The 17,549-nt window shown below is 46.4% G+C and overlaps 1 protein-coding gene across 2 annotated transcripts in view; it reads right to left on the bottom strand.

The window, feature by feature from the left end:
• The window catches only part of Pip4k2a (phosphatidylinositol-5-phosphate 4-kinase type 2 alpha), a 160,841-nt gene that overhangs the window by 23,228 nt on the left and 120,064 nt on the right, over nt 1-17,549 (bottom strand). For both annotated transcript variants that reach the window (XM_075970594.1, XM_075970596.1), the window contains 2 exons: nt 5,249-5,395; nt 197-235 (listed from right to left, as the gene is read on the bottom strand). In XM_075970594.1, the coding sequence (XP_075826709.1) occupies nt 197-235; nt 5,249-5,395 (186 nt within the window). The remainder of the gene's footprint in view (nt 1-196; nt 236-5,248; nt 5,396-17,549) is intronic.

The following is a 17,549-nucleotide window of genomic DNA, read 5'->3' on the forward strand; positions in this document are numbered from 1 at the left end:
CAGGTTGTCTGTGACCCGTCTGTGTCAACTGCACACTTAACTAGTAGGTACAGCATCATATAGTCACCGAGGAAGGTGATGAAGGCATGCATCCCCAGGCTGCAGGGGTGCTGGCTGTGCCGGCAGCAGCAGCAGGGGAAAGGGGAGGACCACACCCAGTGCTCCCCGGACAGGGAGGAGGTGTGATGGCGCTTACCTTTTCTTTGTCACTAGCTTCTCTAGCCACTGTGGAGCCCTGAAACACAAATAAATGGTCAGAATGGATGGACTTGCATGAGGAGTACCCAGTATGAGACAAACCCAGCTCTGTCCACCCTCAGTGTGTCCCCCTTGTCCCAGCAGCCCTCACCTGGTCTGTTGCTCCCCTACAAGTGTTCTTGCCCACTGTTCACTCTTTTCCAACCCCACTCCTGTCATTTTTGTCTGACCCATCATTCTCTCTGGTCCTGACCTTCCTGCTTGGAAACCAGAGGATCTGGCACCACTTGAGCAGTCACTGGTTAAACACTGATCAGAACCGTACCAGTGGCTAGACACGGCTGGTTTCACTATCTTCAAAAGGAAGATGTTGGCAACAAAAGCACGGAATGCCCCTTTGCCCGTGTCATGACCTCCAGATGTGGAGCATCCCTGCCTCTGACGCCTTCCCTGCGCCACGGTGCTGTTCTCTCCCCAGGCAGTGACTGAAGGACAGGTCCACTGAGCTCCCAGCACACCCTCTGTGAGAGCGCTCTGGCTCCCTTCACTTTGGAGACTCCTTCAAAGCCACAGGCTTCCTGATGTCTCTTTTGTTCTAGGCCCTATGCTGAGCACAGGGGTAAAAAGTGGAAGAAAACACAGCCCTTGATCTCCGGGCACCTAGTCGGCTGCACCAGGTTTCAAAAGTAGCCTCTCAGAGCTGTGTTAGCCAAAATGTCTGATGGGAGATGGGACGTTACCTCTGAGGTCCACAGGAGGTTTGGGGGGCAGGCAGAGTTCAAGCAGAGAAACTTGCCTTTTTGTGGAAGGTTTCAATTCAAAAGAAAAGTCAAGGAACACAGACAAGTTGATTCTTACATTAGAGTCCTAAATATGTGAATTCAGCAATCCTTACTCAATTCTTTGTGTTTCGCCCATGACAGAGTCTGTGTTTACTGAAGTGGCTGGAGAAGGATCACAGAGTTATAGATTCCTTTTCCCCAGCACCAGATGCCTGAACTGCTATGATATTCGTTAACTTGATCACTGTCAAATTCACAGCTATCATCCTGGACCATTAAAGTGGCCAATCATGAAGGGAACCCATATTTGACTTGAGCAAAGAAGTTGGTTAGCTTCGGAAAGAAAAACAGATTCTAAATGCATACAGCATGTCTGTTTCAGCAATGGGTGCTGCCCAGAGCCATTCTTCTGAAAGGAGCAATTATGAATCAGTTACCTTCTTTTCCAGCACACATTTCTATTTGAGAAAACCACAAATGAACTGGAAAAAAACCTGCTCGACAGTGGATGGGGCCGCAAGGGTCAGGATGAGCTGTGTTCTGTCATTCCACATGACTGACAGCATTTGAGGTCAGCGATTAAAATGCTATCAAATGAAAACCAGACTTCTGAGAAACTGTATTTGTCCTCAGTTTCCCCATGTGAAAGACTTTCAATGTGGCTTGGTGCAGATGGTCACATGACTTTTGATACTGCATCATTCGATATGCTGACATTGGGATACTATGTTAATTAAGAAACAACTATGTCAAGGCAGGAGAGATGGCTCAGCAGTTAAGAGCCCTGGCTGCTTTTTCAGAGGACCTGAGTTCAATTTCCAGCACCCACACGGCAGCTCACAAATATCTATAACTCCAGTTCCAGAGGATCTGACACCTTCACACCAATGCACATAAAATAAATTAAAAAAAGAAACAAATATGTCTTCAGTGAGACATGTATGACTAAAAAACCACACACGTGGACCAGTGCATGCAGCTAACAACAGATCTTAACAGGGTACAAATTCCTCAGTGTAACAAGATTGGAGATATTACTAACTGTTAAGTTTTGGTATTTTATCAAACGATGTCTACAATTATCCCTAAAACTCCTCATCTCTCTTTTCCAACTATATATTTGTGTGAGTTCAGACTCTTTCCCACCAAACAATCCTCAACCAAACAGCAGCCCACTATGCTGACAGCAGGACCAGCTATGGCATCCCCACGCTCTCACAGTGGTGCAGACACTGCAGAGGTATGAAGTAAGGGGTGGGAGGGAAGGCTGAGTGAGAACGGAAGGCACCATGTACACACACAGCAGGACCAGCTATGGCATCCCCACGCTCTCACAGTGGTGCAGACACTGCAGAGATATGAAGTAAGGGGTGGAAGGGAAGGCTGAGTGAGAATGGAAGGCACCATGTACACACACAGCAGGACCAGCGATGACATCCCCACGCTCTCACAGTGGTGCAGACACTGCAGAGGTATGAAGTAAGGGGTGGGAGGGAAGGCTGAGTGAGAACGGAAGGCACCATGTACACACACAGCAGGACCAGCTATGGCATCCCCACGCTCTCACAGTGGTGCAGACACTGCAGAGGTATGAAGTAAGGGGTGGGAGGGAAGGCTGAGTGAGAACGGAAGGCACCATGTACACACACAGCAGGACCAGCTATGGCATCCCCACGCTCTCACAGTGGTGCAGACACTGCAGAGATATGAAGTAAGGGGTGGAAGGGAAGGCTGAGTGAGAATGGAAGGCACCATGTACACACACAGCAGGACCAGCTATGGCATCCCCACGCTCTCACAGTGGTGCAGACACTGCAGAGGTATGAAGTAAGGGGTGGGAGGGAAGGCTGAGTGAGAACGGAAGGCACCATGTACACACACAGCAGGACCAGCTATGGCATCCCCACGCTCTCACAGTGGTGCAGACACTGCAGAGATATGAAGTAAGGGGTGGAAGGGAAGGCTGAGTGAGAATGGAAGGCACCATGTACACACACAGCAGGACCAGCGATGACATCCCCACGCTCTCACAGTGGTGCAGACACTGCAGAGGTATGAAGTAAGGGGTGGGAGGGAAGGCTGAGTGAGAACGGAAGGCACCATGTACACACACAGCAGGACCAGCTATGGCATCCCCACGCTCTCACAGTGGTGCAGACACTGCAGAGGTATGAAGTAAGGGGTGGGAGGGAAGGCTGAGTGAGAACGGAAGGCACCATGTACACACACAGCAGGACCAGCTATGGCATCCCCACGCTCTCACAGTGGTGCAGACACTGCAGAGATATGAAGTAAGGGGTGGAAGGGAAGGCTGAGTGAGAATGGAAGGCACCATGTACACACACAGCAGGACCAGCTATGGCATCCCCACGCTCTCACAGTGGTGCAGACACTGCAGAGGTATGAAGTAAGGGGTGGGAGGGAAGGCTGAGTGAGAACGGAAGGCACCATGTACACACATGAAACTCAAAGAATAGATTTAACTAAAATAAAATATGCTGGGTGGTAGTGGCCCATGCCTTTAATCCTAGCCCCACAGAGGCAGAGGCAGGTGGGTCTCTGGGTTTGAGGCCAGCCTAGTTTACAGGGTGAGTTACAGGACAGCCAGGGGTACACAGAGAAAACCTGTCTTGAATAACCCCCCCCCCAAAAAAAGAAAAGAAAAATCATGATGTTTGTCTGACTAATATTTCATTTTTAAAAAATAGCTATTTTCATAAAAATCCATTAATACATAATAGCTACCTTAAAGAATGAAAAGGTATTAATAAATATTAATATAAATTTCAATATTTTATAATTTTATGTTTAGTATTCTCATAAATTTCTTTTAAGCAAAGATTTTCTTTTTTAATTTATGTGTAAGGGTACGTGGGAGAGCCTGCAGCGACCAGAAGAGGGTGTTAGATTCCCCTGGAGGTGAAGTCACAGGTGGTCATGAGTTGCTGGAAGCTGGGAACTAGCCCCCTGGAAGAGCAGCAAGTACACAGAGCCACCTCTCCAGCCCCTGCATCCATTCTAATACTATAGACATCCACAGACAGACCCTATACAAGGCAAACCTTTTAGGGTCCTCTTTGTGCATGTGAATGAGTTCTAAGATTAAAAAGATTAAAATCCAGATACTCAAGTACCATAGAGCAAGAAAAAAAAAACAACCCTTTTCAGGGGTCATAGGGTATTTAGCTCCGTGGTCCATAAAGTCTTTCTGGTTCCTGCTGAACCTGGTCACTATACTGCAAATGCACAGGTAAGACAGACTGTACACACGATACATCAATGAAACATTTTTAAAAAAAACTAGAAACACAACCCTCTCTTTGTTTCACCATGCAATCACACTACAGTTGGCTGAGTCTGAACTTGTAAAACTCAGATCATGCCGCTGCAGCAACATTTTTCCAGTGGTTCCCGTCTTTCTGCCGTCTTTGAGATGTCCAGTCTCTGGGATCTCCTGTCTCCTTTGTCGTGAATCTTCCCCCGTTTCTTGCACGCTCTCCACTGGTGCCCTCATGGGCACATCTTTCTTTACACCCTGCTTAGCAATGCAGGCCTTGACAGCTGGGGGAACAGGCCTGCGATTCAGCCACTCAACAAGCCGAGGCCGGGATTACTAGTCAAGGCCTATTTTGACTTCACGGTGAATTTAATGCTGGCTTGGGCAACTGAGTGAGACCCTCTCTCAAAATAAGAAGAAAAAGGGCTGAGGCTATAGCTCAGCAATAGAATACTTGTTTACTGTTAACAAAATAGTGTGGCCTTCCCTGTTCATTTCTACCCACACCGCTCATTATTTCCCTAAAGTAATAATAATAGTAATATGTATATATGTATATATATATACACAATATATATATAATGAAATATATAAAATCCTTAAAGATTTGTTCTGGTTTTGTTTTTATTTATTTATTTACTGTAGTGTGTGTGTGTTCTGGGCATGTGCAGGTGGAGGTCAGAGGCCAACTTTTGGGAACCAATTCTTTCCTTCTACCATGGAGTCTGAGGCGTGAACTCAGGTCATCAGGTTTGTGGGGCAAGTGCTGTTGCCTGCTGGGCTATCTTGCTGCCCCGGTCTGGTCCACTTATCAACTATTCCCAGCACACAGACCACTACATGGCATTGGCTGCCACGACTGCAGCAGCATGGACTGAGATACAAACTTTAGGTGCATCTGAATTATTTCAGTCACACAATTAACTATAACATATACAATATGGATGGTACGCTTGAGCCACTTAATGCAAATGACCGAAGCCAATCTCACCTTTAAGTCGTATTTCCTATACACAGATAAACGGTGGCTGAACACATTCCTGGTAACAATCACGTATATTTCCACTCCATCGACATTAAGCCGGTACATTCCCAAGAACTGAGGAAGAAGGGTGACCCCGTGACATTCCACTATGTACTAGACAGGAAAGAGAGAGAGAGAGGAAAAACAGCCGTCAAAACATGGCGGATCACTGCGAAACTTGGCCTTTCTAACTGTGGGGCTTATTTAAAGGAGAATTTCTAATTCTTGAGGCTTTATTTTCAGAAAACAATCACTTGGTGTTGCTCACCCCTCAGGTCTGTGTTCTCCATCTATATAAAAATTAGAACATTCAATCTTTTAAAAAACCTTTTTTATTAATTCTTTGTGAATTTCACATCATGTTCCCCATCCCACTCACCTCCCCATCCCTCCTCCAATTCACCCTCAGCCCTTGTAACTTCCCCAGCAAAAGAAAACAAACAAACAAACAAAAACAAAACAAAACCTCACCTTGGAAGCTGCAGGTAAAACACTCAATCTTATCACTAAAGAGATACTTTTTTTCAGTAGCTCAACTAATCCATAATGTCAAAATTGGATACAGAAGCACAAGGCATGAAAGGAAATCCTAGGTCCTTCTTATTCCCCAGAAGGCCTGAGGACGACCTCATTCCTTGATCTTGAAGCTGGTATGGTGGAGGGTAACGAAGAGACTGCTGAAAGCCTGGAGCTAGGGGCCTAACTATTCTGTTTCTCGTCTAGACTTCAGTGGGCATGAAGGGGCCTGAGCTACAAAGAAGCTGGAGTTCTCTGGCCAGGCGCTGCCTGCCATCAAGTCTCAGGGTTGCAGACACAACATGACTTGGGTCATATGCCAACGAGCCACAAGAGGGAGCTACTTCCTCTTGGAAGCAGTTATTGATAAACTATGGGTACCACCACAGGGGCCTTTACAATGGGGGAAGATTCTAAATGAGCCTTTTAACGTCTATGACACAGGGATGAAAGCTCCAGGATAGCATCAACACCACAGTTCCAGTGTTGTGGGTGCCCTACCCACTGTGCTCACCAACAGTCAAGGTTGTAGTTTGGGTTATTCTGGTATGTGTCTGTGTTGCACACACAGTGGCATGTGCCTGTGTGTCAGTGTACAGAGACCATCCAGGGCTTTGGGTGTCATCACCTCGAGGCAGGGTTTCTCACTAACCATCTACAAGCTCACTATCTTGGTTACGCTTGTGGGCCAGGAAGCTCTCAGGATCTGCCTGTCTCTGTTCCCCTCAGTGCTGGGGTTGTAGGCATACGCAGCCTTGCTTGGTGGTTTACATGGGCAAGGGGGTTTCAAACCCAGGTCTTCACATCACCAAACAAGTGCTCTTGCCCATGGACCCATCTCCCCAACCCCTATTTTGAGTCTTTGAAACATTAGCAAAAATGTTCTAATTGGACTTTTTAGTGGTAAACATTAATAAGTCTGGGGATATTTAACTTGCTAAAGAACAAAAAGTCCTTGGCTCTTCTCATTAGAACTGAACAGTGTCTATCTGGTTTTTGCTATTTAGAGTTATGACAAATCTCAGAGATGCTTCGGCCCCTTTCCTTACAGACAACAACTGAGCTGTCTACTTGAGCTCAGTCTAATTTCTTCCAACGAGTTTCATCTCAGCTTGTTACTTTAAATAGACGAGCGGAGCCTAATTTGAAGCCAATAAATCGACTTGAGGTTTGCTAGTGCACAAGAGTGGTTAATAGTTCTTGGCTGAAAATGAAATTTCCCACAGCGATTTAAGGGATTAAAAAGTGTGTTGTTTGCCGGTAGGGAAGGTGGATGAGCGGGTCTTAACTCAGTCTGGGGGTATCCATACTGCGCTAGGGAGGGAACAGGCTTGGGAGCCAGGGAGATGAAGCACAAATCCTTGGGTAGCCATTTACATGCTGTGGGGTTTGGGGTAAGTTAACTAGCCCACTTTATATTTGAGTTTCACTTCCCAGAAAACAGAGTACCCAAAGGCCCACCTAGAATAAAGCTGTGAGGATGGCAAGGAAAAGCATTCAAAAGACCCCATGCCACCATCTGTACTGAACCCCACTTTTTCTCAGTTACCAATGATGGGAATGCAAACTGTCACTCAAAACCCGGGAAAGAAACTGTAACATTACATCTATCTGTCCCCTATTTCAAACTTCTCACACCCACGTCCTAGCGTCTGTTCTGGGGGTCGCTCTAGGACAGGGATTATTTTTGCAGACATGGAAGGCTATTAGAGGCCCCCAAGGCAGGGCAGTGGCTCATCACCTCTTCCACTCCCATTTTTCATCCTTAAGAAGGTGTCAGGAATGATAGAGCACAGGCGTAAGGACAGAGGTTCAATCCCAGTACTACAAAAACCAAGGCATGCCAAGATGGAAGTCTTTGTAGAGCCACAGAGAGCCTGGCTCCCAGAGGCTCTACCCATAGTCCCACTGACCCATGCTAAAGAAATTGAGTGGTACATGAAATCGCCAAGCTTTTGTTTCTGAAAATACGCCCACTACACACTACAGCTTCCTTGTCTCCAAGTCAGATAGATAACACGGCAAAAATAACCAACTCTGATGCATTCTGTCAACAAGCGTCACGTGTTCTCAAAGGTTCCGTTCCCCCATGGGGCTCTTTGATGAATACTTTGAAAAACACAGATTAAATGAACCTCAAACTCCTGAGTGTATAAACACGCGCAAAGCCACAAATCACATCAAAGCCCACCTTTTCCATGTCAGTGCTGCCAAACGGCATTTGAAACTAAGAACGAAGGAAGAACTCAAGGATCAGCAATTCTGCAGGAGAGAAAGATGTACCCATTGGCTGGAGTTCTGGATGGGAGCCCGGGAAAGTGTTCCAGGTACTGAGTGCTGGAGCTGACCTAGTAGACTCAGGCAGCTCTGCACACAAACTCTCTCTCTCTCTCTCTCTCTCTCTCTCTCTCTCTCTCTCTCTCTCTCTCTCTCTCTCTCTCTCAGGTTTTTATTTATATGTTGCCTAGTGCCCCGGGGTATCAGAAGAGGGTGTTGCAGCTCCTGGAACTGGGGTTAATGATGGTTGTCTGCCGGTGTGGGTCTGGGAACAGAATGGAGGCCTCTGCGAGAGCAGGTGCCCTTAACCGATGAGACATCTTTCCATCCTTCTGCTCACAAACTCCTAACACCAAGGACAGAAACTTCTAGAGCACTGGTTCTCAACCTTCCTCATACGGTGACCCTTTAACATAGTTCCTCAGATTGTGACCCCCCACCATAAAATTATTTTGCTATGACTTCATAACTGGATTTTTTCTACTGTTATGAATCATATTGTAAATATCTGACACGTAACCCCGTGAAAGGGTCATTCAACCCCGAGGGGTCATGACCCTCAGACTGAGAACCAGTGTTCTAGAGGCAACCTGCACACCAGCGATTCTAAGCCAATGCCTACAGACCACCAGAATACTACATGACCCAATCACATGCTGCCAGGACCCATTCAAGAGCTGCAAGATCTCAGATGAAATGCCCCTCTTTTCTGACTCCTGCATTTGGAAAACAAAACCATTTTCAAGGGAACAGAATGACTGACCACAGGGTTTTGATGAGCATCAGGTAGTGCGGAAGTAGTGTTTATAATCTGGGTATTTTGGTTTCCCTGAAATCTTACCTTGCCTGGATTCTCAACATGAATTTATAAAACATGTTTACTGAGTATCTGTTGCATGCCAAGCACTGTGTGTGCCAGCATAACATGTAATAGAGAGACCTGGACTCTCCCCTTATACAATTCATTCTACAAAAGGAGCCACTGGCAGGGAATGGCCTCTACTTCCTGTTGTCAGCTCTTCAAGTAGTCTCCAGTTTGGTTCCACTGCCTGCTTCAAACTGCAGCACAGGGCGAGGGTCAGGCTCCTTCCAACACCTCCCTCCATTTTATCCCAGGATCTACCTCAAGTTCCCAGGTACCACGGCCCCTGGAAGTACCTAGACAATGTCTAAGTGGGCTACAGATTCCTTCATGAAACTGAACAAAGACCCAAACACTCCCTCCCCCACAGGCACCAGCTGAGGCCAACTGGGGACCTGTGCAGATGCCTTCAGTGGTCATGAGGGACTGATTAATCATCCACGATTTTTGTTGAGGGTTAAAAGACCTACGTTTCAGAGAAGCAAACAGAAGTATTTAGAGAGAAACACTATATAGGTGTCATTTACTTTCAAATAATCCAGCAAAACCTTAAAATGATGTAAATTTCCTTCATGTTTGAAAAATTTTATATCAGAAAGTAAAACTCGGGGTCTGAGGAGATGGCTTAGTGAGTAAACACCCTTGCTGTACATGCATGAGCAGAGGAAGCCATGCAAAAATGGGGTGCATGAGTCTGCACAGGTTCCTCTCAACCAGAGGAAGAGCTAGGAAAATTCTTGGAGGTAGAAGGACCAGATGGTCTTATAAAAGCTGCCTCCCATAGGGAGGAAGGTAAACTGAGAGCCAAGACTGTCTTCTGACCTCCACTGTGGTTCATACATATCCCTCCCTCCCTCCCTCCCTCCCTCCCTCCCTCCCTCCCTCCCTCCTCCCTCTCTCTCTTGTTCAAATGAAGAAGGTGAACTGAACCCACACCTGTATTTGGCTCATATCCTTCTTCACCTATGACCTTTTGACCAGCTTCCTGACTGACTGCATTTGGTTTATGGCTTTCCTTGTCTTCCATTCACTCTGGAACTTTTGTCCCCACTAAATTTGTCCTCTACCTCTTCAGGACCTTGCCCTCACTAAGATCATCAATGGCTCAGGGGTTGTAAATGTGGCAGATGCTTCTCAGTCTTCCCATAGAGCATGTGACTTCTTCTAGGTCTTTGCTGTCTAATTTCAGCTTGGCTTCTGAAGTACCTGTCTAGTTCTCTCTCTTGGTTCTCTTTCTTAACTTGCTGGCCAATTCTTCCTTCACCATGTGCCCAGAACACGTGGGGTTTACCCGAAGCCTTCTCATCCTCTCGTTCTGCATTGCAGGTGCCTCGTCTCTCTGCATCCTAACAAGGCCTCGGGGTTTCTGTTTCCAGTCAACAATCATCCTTTGAGCTTCACTCACACAGGATTCAACTCAGGCAGTGTAGCATCTTTGCAAAATATAAGTCCCATGAAGGGACCACCGTTGCTGTTTTGTTCACAGTCAAATCTTGATGTGGGATTCCCCTCTGTATGCTGTGAACACCATTGGTTAATAAAGAAAATGTCTTGGGCTAGTGCAAAGAATAGAGGTTGGTGGGGAAATGCTGGGAGGAAGAAGGCAGAGTAGGGGATATGTCTGGTAGCCCCGCCGGAGACCAACAGACAGACAGACGCCAAAACATTAGTCGGTAAGCCACAGCCACGTGGCCATACACAGATTACTAGAAATGGGTTAAATTAATATGTAAGAGTTAGCCAATAAGAAGATAGAGCTAATGGGCCAAACAGTGATTTAATTAATACAGTTTCTGTGTGATTACTTTGGTTCTGGGCAGCAGGAATCAACAAGTGGCTCTGTCCTCCTACAAAATCCCCAACACGTGTCCCTAGCATGTAAAGTGCATTTAAAACGTAAATATGTTGAGTAAATTCAGAAAACAACTCAAGGAGCTGGAGAGACAGCTCAGTGGTTAAGAGTGCTTGCTGTTCTTTCAGAAGAACCGCGTTTGATTTGCAGCACCCACAAAGCATCTCACGATTATCTGTAACTGCAGTTTCAGGGGTTCAGACACCCTCTTTTGGCTCTGTGGGTACCAGGCACACACAGCAGCAAAGACAGACATGCAGGCAAAACACAAATACACTTAGGAAGGGTGTGGGGAGGAAATGACCCAAGGCATGTCTTACAGATGCTCTGCAGTGTGGACCTTCTCACGCTTACTGCTTTGTTCACAATTACAGCAGGACTCTCAGTTCTTAAATTAGAAATTGAATGTTTGCATTTAGAAATCAGAAAGAAAAGCTACAATTTGGTTTATGATGAGGGGGAAGGCCCAGGGGCTCTCGTGATGTCAGACTAAATGAAGCACATCACACAAGGAAAAAGAAGGCGTGTGTCTGTGGTGGAATATTTATTTAACTATGTAAAGATGTGTTAATTTGTTTATTTTGCAGAATATTACTTTATATAAAGGTGTGCTACATTTGTTTATGCTGTGGGATATTTGTTTAACTATGTAAAGATGTGTTACATTTGCTTATGTTGTGGAATATTATTATGTAAAGGTTGCTGTATTTGGTTAACTATGTAAAGATGTGTTGCTTTGCCTGCTTAAGACGCCTGACTGGTCTAATAAAAAGTTGAGGGGCCAATAGCTAGCAGCAGAGTGACAGGCGGGGCTGGTGGGCAGAAAGAATAAGTAGGAGGAATCTAGCTTCCAGAGGAGGGAGAGAGAATGAGGGAGAGAGAAGGAGAAACCCCGGGGTTGGCCAGCCAGCCAGACATGGAGGACATATACAATGAAAGCAAGGGAAGAAGCTCTGAGGTAAAACGTAGATGAAGAGATATAGGTTAAATTCAGTTACAGGAGCTGGTGGGACAAGCCTAAAGGAGGGCCAAGCATTCATAACTAACAGTAAGTCTCTGGCTCATGATTTGGGGCTGGCGCTCTGAGAAAGTCTGCTACACATGTCAGCCGTAGAGAGATAAAAGTGTTTCAGTTTCACCTCTGCTTTCTGGATAAATACTGTGAGTGGCTCGCAACTCCAGGTTGCAGTCCAACATCACAGGGAAGTCAGTGCATGCTCACACCACACCGGTCTAAAGCAGAGCTCTGAACCAGGAGCTCACTCTCCCCCTGCCTGGGGAATAGTGCCGCCCACAGTGGGCGAGGCTTCCCACTAACTAGGAACTCCCACAGACCTGCCCCAGGCCAACCTAGTCTAGACAGCACCTCATTGAGACCACCGGAAGGCGATTCTAGACTGGTCAAGTTGACTGAGGGAAACTGCCCATCACAGAGCCATGACAAAGTTCCTGTAGACTGTGGAAACTACTATCCCATGGTTAACCATGGCTCACAAGCTGTACACAGAGCTATGGAGCTAGTCTCTCATTCTGTGCATATTAGGCACTGTGTGACAGTTACAAGTGCAAGGAAAAGGCAGCTGAGTCACAGCCCCACAGACACAAATGTGTCATCAAACATGAGTCAGTAATGATACTTGATGACTTACACAGAATTCACAGAAGAAACTCTCCCAATGTCCCCAAGTATGTATGGACTTACAGAGACGGCAAATGGTGACCTTTCAAGCCACAGCACGATGTGGAGAAATCCACAGGGGCCTCCTTCCCTCCCCACCCTTGCTATCTTCACACTGACCAAGAAGAAATCTTGGGTCCTCCACAGGGACTAGGAAGAAACCTGGTGCTTTTGAACTGCCTTGAACAATATGGGTGTGGTGGTTTAATCTCAGGACTAGAGTGGTGGGTGGCTGAGGTGAGAAGATTCAACGTCAGTTTGGGCTACACAGTGAGACCACTCCTCACGAAAACAGCAGAAAGAGGGCCTCAGGTAACTAAGGAAGAAGACACACAGGATGAGGAGGCTTAGGAGCGAAGGAATAGGGAGGAAGAGCAAGGTGGGAAGGACCTCCGGGGGGTCTTCCTAAAACACTCTCAGAGAAACTGTTATGCAGTGACATAGTATTTTTATCATGTGTGTGTATGTGTGCCTGAGTGCATGCCTGTGTGTGTGCTCATGTTCTGGGCACAGGCATGCCTCTGCACGTGCGTGGAGGTCAGAGAACAACCTTGCGTGCTAGATCCCGCCTTCCACCTTGAGGCAGGATCTCTTGTTCACTCCTGGGCACCAGGCTAGCTGGCCCTTGAGCCCCTGAGGAATCTCCCATCTCCACCGTCCACCCTGCCAGGATTACAGCCAAGGGCTTTCCCACCTGGCATTTCGTGGGTTCCAGGGACCCCAGCTCAGGCTCTCAAGCTTTCGCAGCAAGCCCTTTGCCCGCTGAGACATTTTGCTAGCTCAGGAACGGTTACATTTTTTAAACGTGTGATGGGAGATTCCTTGTTTCAAGGGATCTCTGTAAATTAATTTCCAAAGATGAATAATGCTGCATATGTGTACAAGGTAAGGCAGTTTCTTTACAGATATAAAGTATTTAAACATGCATGCTGCGACTCTTGGCTCACAACTCCGAGAATTTCCCTTTTAAGATCGTAAAGATCACAGGTGAGTCAGGAAAATGATTTGTTCAAATACTTCAAGAACAACAAGCAAGTGGACCAGGGTACCACAATGTTACAGTTTTTTCTTTAATATCTACTGTTTGGTGCCCTTAAAAAAAAGCTAAAGCATCTTTAGCATCTTTACCACTGCCGACAGGCACAAGGCAATCTGAGCAACCTTTGCTTTCTCCCTTTTCCATGCTTAATTTCCAGATTATAAGAATAGAAAAGTCACTCACGGTGGCGCGTCCCATTAATCCACCCTTGGGGAGGAGGAACCATGGTGACCTTGAGTTTGAGGCTACATCCTGAGATCCTGCCTCAGGAAAAACGAACAGGAGCGGCCACTATTTAATCCTCAGAGCTAGTCTTTAAATTGCTGGTACAAATATTTACTTCATTTTCGAGCACTGCAGTGTGGATGAGCAACCTTCCCTAACTGGCCAAAGGGCACAATTACCCTGGGTGTTACCACGTGTTGTAGTGATGTACCGGCTTACCAAATCACCATGCTCAGAGCCCGTAGATGTCCTTCTAGAGGGCGAGAGTCTCAGGACTCCTGTGCTGGGATCCTCTGAGTTCCCAAGGGAGTCAGTTGTTTTCCACCGCTGGCTGTCTCCCACGACTCAGATATTCACAGTACGTGGCAGGCCACAGTTTACTCTCTCAGGCGGGACAGGGGCTGTCTACACAAAGCCTGATGCTGCTCTCAGGGGCTGTTCAAAGGTAGCATTCTCCTGGACACTGCTTCTGGGACCCAATGATAACGCAATTTCCACACTTCTGGGCTCCCAGTGTCACCAAGCTCTTCTGGAACATCAAAGAAGCCCTGTCTGGCCCCTGAATGCACCCATGACCTGAGCTTTCATTTGTACAAATGCTAAATTTGAACAAGTGAACTTGTTACCTATTCCTGATGGCTAATTTGAGCAGTCACTGGGGTTTTCTTTTAACATGCAGCCAGTATGTCTGGCTGTAATGGTGTTTCTTTTTTTTTTTTTTTTTTTTGGTTTTTCGAGACAGGGTTTCTCTGCAGTTTTGGTGCCTGTCCTGGAACTAGCTCTTGTAGACCAGGCTGGTCTCGAACTCCCAGAGATCCGCCTGCCTCTGCCTCCCGAGTGCTGGGATTAAAGGCATGCGCCACCATCACCCAGCCTGTAATGGTGTTTCTAATATAAGCAACTGATGCTGTGTTCTTCCTTCTGCTCAGACGTTCATGTACATGTGACGTCATAGCATCATCAACAGAGACAGATTTCCTCTTCTTGGGTCTCTCACAACTGACTGTGGGCTTCTTAGAACTGCAGTGCATTGAAGAAATGACCTGTTGGAAGCGGACTTGCAAAATTTGTGGCTGTCATAGCCTTGAAGATCAGTTCACCTTGGCCTTGGGCTGAAAACAGGGTTTACGAATTTCTTATCTGCTGCTCTTCTCATGCAAAATGAATGGCATTCAAAGATCCACAGCCTCTAGAAGATTCCAGCAGAGAGGGCTGTGAATTGTGAACTGGATTTCAAATTGCTGTTAACATGGGTTCACTTTTTTTTTTAAAAGAGGTTTGAACCTCAGAGTTTCACATAACATCAAATTAACGCTGCATTGTAAAGTCTTATTGCTCTTAATGTTTTGGAAGATTAAATTATTTGTAATCCTTACTGTGCCTGTGGCTATGGTTTCTTTTAAAGGATTATTTTTGTTTAGGTGTATGAGGATTTGTCTGTTTTAGCATACGCCATCTCTATAGAAAGAGAGATCTACAGAAGACAGGAGAGGGTGTCAGATACCCTGGAGCTGGAGTTACTGGCAGTGCTGAGCTGCCATGGGTTCTGGGAACCAAACTCGGTCCCCAGGAACAGCAGGAAGCCCTCTTAATCAATGAATCACTGCCACCGCTGTCACCATCACCACCACCACCACCATCTACCCACCCCCACACCAGAGGGACAGGAAGTAGGAAGGAAGAAAGGGAGGGAGGGGAGAAACTTTTAGAAAAATCAACTAAATAAATGAATGAATAAATAAACAGTTTCCTTGAGTTCTTGGCTTGGGATAACAAACAATTTGTCCTTTAATATAGTTTATTTTGGCTTTAAATGCTTTTGGGGTAAAGAAACAAAACAAAAGGATGACTACATTTACGTTAATAAACAAATGAAGCTCTCTCCTTTCTATGATGCTGGCTACAGCCCAGAGTCTTGTGCATGCTCGGCCAGTGCTCCACCACTAGGCTGCAGCCCCAGCGTTCTAACTCTCTTCTTAAACTCCAGAAAATCAGGCTTAAAAAGGAATCAGTATTCCTCTGTAGTGTTGCGGGTGGCTCAAGACAATCTGTCCTCATGCAATGCAGCTGAAGACAAAAGGCTGGACCCCCTGGTTTATAGCACTGCTAGGAGCTGGGATGATACAGAGGATGTGCACAGGCAGATGCTGTATTACATTGCTTCCATCTGTAATACTAAGACAAGGAGAATCCATATAGTATCACCATTCATAGAGAAAGAACTCGGCTCTGGGTGTAGTGCATGGCAAGGCGCTTGGCTGATATCCTACTTTCTACCTCCAGAACAGCAAAGAAGGAAGAGAAGGAGCAAGAGAATGAAGTAGAAAGTTTGTAAATGACCCCATGAAGTGCTTCCTATAATCAATGGTGTTTACTGAAAGTGGCAATAGAACTGATGGCCCTAATGGGAAGCTTGGCTTGTGGGTGGTCCTCTGGGTTTTGAATGGCTACAACTGAGGACTGGGCTGGGTGGGAGGAACTGGGGCAGATATGCCCAGAAGCAGTTGCAGAGCTAGTGCCCTAAAAGAGGGGATGAAGTAGGGTGAAGGCATTGGATAGAACCCAATACAGAGAATTCAATGATGGAGAAGGGAGCTCGGGACCCCAATTCTCGGCTGCAATCCTTGGAGGGGGCTGGCACCCCTGTAGTGGAGACTCTGTCTCCTCCTCCATCAGTGACAAACTTTGGAAGCAGTTTCCCTAAATCAAGTCCCAGGCTTTCCAGAGAGTAAGCCGAAGCAAGCTCTGTGAGTCCATCAGACACATGGGAAGCTAGTGGGGTGTCATGGAAGGAGATGCAGCGATGTACAGATGCCCCCAGGGATGACCCCGCCACTCTGCTCTGGCCAGATGTTCTTCCCTCTGGGTCTACAGTCGTCCAGTAGGGCATCCAGCTGTGCTGGGGCTTCAGGGATCATCTCAGTGGTGCCCCACCAGCTTGCTGAAGCACACGGCCGGACAGTGGTGTGATTTTTCTCTCTGTCCAATCTTGCCTCTTTCCTCTGTCCCATATGGCACTGATCCCTAGTGATCCCCAAGTCTGGTATTGGTTTTGATTAGTAACTGCATAAGTCACCAGACCAGGAAACTCAGGTCTCAGGAACCGCAAGCATGGACCTATCAACAGTACAGCATAAACATCTTAAGTATCAGATGTTTTAAAGAAACAAAGAGGCCAGGAGTGTTGGCTCACACCCCCAATCCCAGCACTTTGGGAGCTAAAGCAGGATTGCCATGTGGTTAAAACCAGCCTGAGTTACATAGTGAGATTATGTCTTCAAAATCCAAGACATGAAGAATAAGCATGCAACAAAAAGCTGATGCGTTCCGCTGCTGAGCGACCTCCCTGGCCTCATTTTTACATGCCCTTCTGACTTGCTTAGCAAACTAGCCGATCAGTAACCATCATTTGTAAGACCTGGGAGTGTTAGAGCCAACAGTGAGCTGAAGAAAAGCATATTTACAAAGTATTATTTCCCCAAATACACAAAAGAGAAAATCAAACAGAAGACTCAGATTTGCTATGTGTAATATGACTTCCCCACTGGTCTGAGGCAAAATGCTGTCCTTAGCACAGAGCGGACTAGGGAAGACAAGGACATCACTGGAACTGTGAGGACCTCCCAAGGTCAGTTGTGTATATCCAGGGTCCCTTGAATTTTTCAAAGATGAGTGTTTTCCTGTGGAGATAAGAACAGAACCCTGCTGGAACCAGGCCTCCTAGTGGACTAAATGAGTCAATAACCAAATAGTACATGATATCAAGGGTGGGATATAAGAAGTTAAAGATGAGAACGGCACCTAATTATCTTTTATATA

Source organism: Microtus pennsylvanicus, chromosome 4 (genome assembly GCF_037038515.1).
Source record: "Microtus pennsylvanicus isolate mMicPen1 chromosome 4, mMicPen1.hap1, whole genome shotgun sequence".
NCBI lineage: Eukaryota > Metazoa > Chordata > Mammalia > Rodentia > Cricetidae > Microtus > Microtus pennsylvanicus.